This window comes from Vitis riparia, chromosome 16 (genome assembly GCF_004353265.1).
Source record: "Vitis riparia cultivar Riparia Gloire de Montpellier isolate 1030 chromosome 16, EGFV_Vit.rip_1.0, whole genome shotgun sequence".
Taxonomy (NCBI): Eukaryota; Viridiplantae; Streptophyta; class Magnoliopsida; order Vitales; family Vitaceae; genus Vitis; species Vitis riparia.
In genome coordinates this window covers 9,593,808-9,598,382 of record NC_048446.1, presented here as the reverse complement: position 1 = coordinate 9,598,382, position 4,575 = coordinate 9,593,808, and the positions used below count along the sequence as shown (strand labels likewise).

Sequence of the window (4,575 nt, the reverse complement as noted above, 5' to 3'; positions counted from 1 at the left end):
CAATTTGACATTGATGTTCACTTTTGGCAAGTGGTTAATGGCGAAAGAAGCAAAGGGAAAATATGTGTTATAAATTGTTTTGATACCTTCATTTTGGAATCACATTGTGTATATTCTTAAGGTGATGAGTCCTCTTGTTAAAAGTTCTTCGACTTGTTGACAATGAAAGAAAACTAGCTATGGGGTACATACATGAACCTATGGATAGATGCAAAGAGACTATAAAAAAAGGCCATTTAATGAGAATGAAGTTAAATACAAAGAAATCTTCTCTATCATTGACAAAAGATGGGAATGTCAACTCCACCATCCTTTGCATGTAGCGGGTCATTTTTTAAACCTGAAATTTTTCTATGACAAGCCTCATGTGGAGTTTGATGAAGTGACATTGGGGTTATATTGCTATTGTACATATATGAAGCTCTGATTTTTCTTTTGCTCTCTCTTGTTTATGTGTTTTGCTTGGATAAGTTCATGGAGAAACAATGCTATTGTAGTTTACTCTAAAAAAACTTCTTAATGACACAACCCTGATATGTGGGCAAGTATTGGTTCATTTAGTACCTGTATAATATTTGTGCATCATCATGTATCCAGAAGGGGAAATCAGACCCCGGACTCCTCGAGGTCCAGTCGAGTAGGCTAGCGAAGAAGAAGGTGCTGCACGGTTCAAGGAAGCTGTGGGCAACTTTCTTTCCCCCAAGCTCAGAGCACCGACGGGGAATCCGGTGCAGCAGCGAGCCCATTTCGCGCGGAAAGACCAAGGTGGATAGCGAAGAGGACTTAAGGGCAGAAGATTCAGGTGCCGAATCTCAGGCGAAAAGAGATTTAAGTGCAAGCTCTCTTTTTTCTCCTCGATTTCCAAGGCTTCGCAAGAAGAATTTAGGGGAAAGGGCTTCGGAGCCGAGAAAGGAAGAGATTTCGAACAATGCTTCATCTGACGAAGATATGGAAGGATTTTTGGGCCGAGTGGGGCCTCATCCTTGTGGCTCAGCAATCATGGTTATGCCTTCTTCGCCAGAAACCAGAGGTAAAGGGCCTAACTTGTTGGGGAATTGTGGTTCGATGGTTGCGGAGTCTCTGGAGGTAACGCCTTCACTTTTTCAGTCTACCCAACAACATATTCCCTCTTCTAGTGGCTTCACTAATTCCCTCTTGAACCCTTCCGTCCCCATTCTGAGTCCTTCTACCCCCATGCTTCCCGTTTCAGTTTCTCAATCTTTGGCTCCTACGGAAAACCGAGTAAATTCCGAATTTTTTTTCAAAAAAGTCAACGATGCTTTCAAAGGTCAAATTTCTGTTGATATCCTTAATTCAGAAAGGGAGGTGATCCAGCCTACTTGTCCCAACCAGATGCGTGAGAGCGTCAACCCTCTCTCAACTTACAGTAAGGCTGCAGTTAACCTGGGAGGCATTGCGGGCTCTCCTCCGGGCGAGTTCCAAATAGAAGGACTATCCCCTAGGAAAATGGCAAAAGTACGTGAGGTTTTAAAGTCTCTGGATATCAAGGTATATTCTAGGAGGAAGAGCAGATGCTCTATAGGATTGTGAGACCAATTGGATTTGGTTCGGGATCAGGGTCAGAGAGTTTCACATGAAGATAATCAGTTGGAATACCAGGGGTTTGGGTTCTAAGAAAAAGAGAAGGGTGGTTAAGGATTTTCTGAGATCAGAAAAGCCGGATGTAGTGATGATTCAAGAAACTAAAAAGGAGGAGTGTGACAGAAGGCTTGTGGGTAGTGTTTGGTCAGCCAGAAATAAGGATTGGGCAGCCCTTCCGGCGAGTGGGGCTTCGGGTGGGATTTTGGTCATATGGGACTCTAAAAAGTTGCGTAGGGAGGAAGTAGTGTTAGGCTCTTTTTCGGTCTCAATCAAGTTCGTGTTGGACGGACGCGAATCTTTGTGGTTATCTGCAGTTCATAGCCCAAACAACTCAGCTCTCAGGAAGGATTTTTGGGTGGAGCTTTCAGACATTGTTGGGCTCTCTCATCCGCGTTGGTGTGTGGGCGGCGACTTTAATGTTATAAGGAGAAGTTCAGAAAAATTGGGAGGTTCTAGATTAACCCCAAGCATGAAGGATTTTGATGACTTCATAAGAGATTGCGAATTGATAGATTCACCTTTAAGGAGCGCATCATATACTTCATCAAACATGCAAGAGAATCCAGTATGCAAGAGATTAGATCGCTTCTTGTACTCAAATGAGTGGGAACAAGTATTTCCTCAAAGTCTTCAAGGAGTACTGCCAAGATGGACTTCGGATCATTGGCCGATTGTTTTGGAAACCAATCCTTTCAAGTGGGGACCAACGCCATTCAGGTTTGAGAATATGTGGTTGCAACATTCTAGTTTTAAGGAGAATTTTGGAAGATGGTGGAGAGAGTTTCAAGGAAATGGGTGGGAAGGACACAAGTTCATGAGGAAATTACAGTTCGTTAAAGCCAAATTGAAAGAGTGGAATAAGACTTCTTTTGGAGAGCTAAGTAAAAAGAAAAAAGATATATTATCTGTTTTAGCTAACTTTGATTCCTTGGAGCAAGAAGGGGGACTATCCTATGAACTTTTAGTCCAAGAGCTTTAAGAAAAGGGGAGCTAGAGGAGTTGATTTTGAGAGAAGAAATACATTGGAGACAAAAAGCTAGGGTGAAATGGGTAAAAGAAGGGATTGCAACTCAAAATTTTTTCATAAGGTGGCCAATGGCAGGCGAAATAGGAAATTTATCAAGGAGTTGGAGAATGAAAGTGACCTAATGTTGAATAATCCAGAGAGTATAAAAGAGGAGATCTTAAGGTACTTCGAAAAGCTTTACGCGAGTCCTTCTGGAGAATCGTGGAGAGTGGAAGGCTTAGATTGGTCCCCTATTTCTGGTGAGAGTGCGTCTAGATTGGAATCCCCCTTTACTGAAGAAGAGATTTATAAGGCTATTTTTCAGATGGATAGGGATAAGGCTCCTGGGCCGGATGGCTTTACCATTGCAGTGTTTCAAGATTGTTGGGAAGTGATAAAGGAGGATCTAGTGAGAGTGTTTGCAGAATTCCATAGGAGCGGAATTATCATCAGAGCACCAATGCTTCCTTTATAGTTTTGTTACCCAAAAAAGCATGTCAAGGAGAATCTCAGACTTTAGACCCATTAGCTTGATCACTAGTCTTTACAAGATAATAGCCAAAGTGTTAGCAGGGCGTCTAAGAGGGGTACTTCACGAGACTATTCATTCCACTCAAGGAGCCTTCGTGCAAGGGAGACAAATTTTGGATGTAGTTCTCATAGCCAACGAGATAGTGGATGAGAAAAGAAGAACAGGGGAGGAAGGAGTTGTATTCAAAATTGACTTTGAAAAGGCCTATGACCATGTGAGTTGGGATTTTTTGGATCATGTGTTGGAGATGAAAGGGTTTAGTCTTAGATGGAGGAAATGGATGAAAGGTTGCTTGTCCTCGGTTTCTTATGCAGTCCTAGTGAACGGTAATGCGAAAGGGTGGGTTAAGGCATCTAGAGGTTTAAGACAAGGTGACCCTTTATCACCTTTTTAGTTCACTATAGTGGTAGATGTATTGAGTAGGATGTTATTGAAAGCTGAGGAGAGAAACGTCTTGGAGGGCTTCAGGGTGGGTAGGAACAGAACAAGGGTATCCCATTTACAATTTGCAGATGATACCATTTTCTTTTCCAGTACTCGAGAAGAGGATATGATGACGCTTAAGAATGTTCTGCTAGTGTTTGGACTATTTCCGGTTTGAAAATTAATCTTGACAAAAGCAACATCTATGGCATTAATCTTGAACAGAATCACCTTTCTAGGCTGGCCGAGATGCTTGACTGCAAGGCTTCTGGTGGCCTATACTTTACCTAGGTCTTTCTCTGGGAGGGAATCCTAAGGCGAGTGGCTTTTGGGATCCTGTGATTGAGAGGATATCAAGGAGATTAGATGGGTGGCAGAAGGCGTATTTATCTTTTGGAGGTAGGATAACACTCATTCAATCTTGTCTAACCCATATGCCATGTTACTTTCTCTCCCTGTTTAAGATTCCTGCTCTGTGGCAGCAAGAATTGAGAGAATGCAAAGAGAATTTTTATGGTCAGGCGTAGGGGAAGGCAAAAGAGACCATTTGGTTAATTGGGACGTTGTGTGCAAGCCGAAGTCGAGAGGGGGTTTGGGTTTTGGAAAGATTTCTATGAGGAATGTCGCTCTTTTAGGGAAGTGGTTGTGGAGATATCCTAGGGAGGGTTTAGCTCTGTGGCATCAGGTTATCTTAAGCATTTATGGATCACACTCCAATGGCTGGGATGTCAACAATATTGTTAGATGGTCTCATCGTTGTCCTTGGAAGGCCATTGCACTAGTCTTCCAAGAGTTTTCCAAATTTACTCGGTTTGTGGTAGGGGGACGGGGATAGAATTCAGTTCTGGGATGACTTGTGGTGGGGGATCAACCTTTGGGAATACAATATCCAAGATTACTTAGTGTAGTCACGGATAAAAATGCTCCTATTTCATCAATTTCTCGGATATTCCGTCCTTTCTCTTGGAATTTCAATTTTCGCCGAAATCTTACTGATTCTGAGATAGAAGAT

The 4,575-nt window shown here is 42.5% G+C and overlaps 1 protein-coding gene across 1 annotated transcript; it reads left to right on the top strand.

The window, feature by feature from the left end:
* The first annotated feature begins 1,594 nt into the window (after window positions 1-1,594).
* On the top strand, window positions 1,595-3,083 carry LOC117933236. The gene is made up of 2 exons (XM_034854621.1): window positions 1,595-2,319; window positions 2,705-3,083. Exons 1-2 carry the CDS (start codon window positions 1,595-1,597, stop codon window positions 3,081-3,083), a joined length of 1,104 nt encoding a protein of 367 aa, XP_034710512.1.
* The last annotated feature ends 1,492 nt before the right edge of the window (window positions 3,084-4,575 follow it).

Coding starts and splice junctions, on each gene's coding strand:
- LOC117933236 (XM_034854621.1), top strand. CDS start 1,595: ATGAAGATAATCAGTTGGAATACCAGGGGTTTGGGTTCTAAGAAAAAG. Junction 2,320..2,704: donor TGGGGACCAACGCCATTCAG/GTTTGAGAATAT, acceptor GGCCAATGGCAG/GCGAAATAGGAAATTTATCA.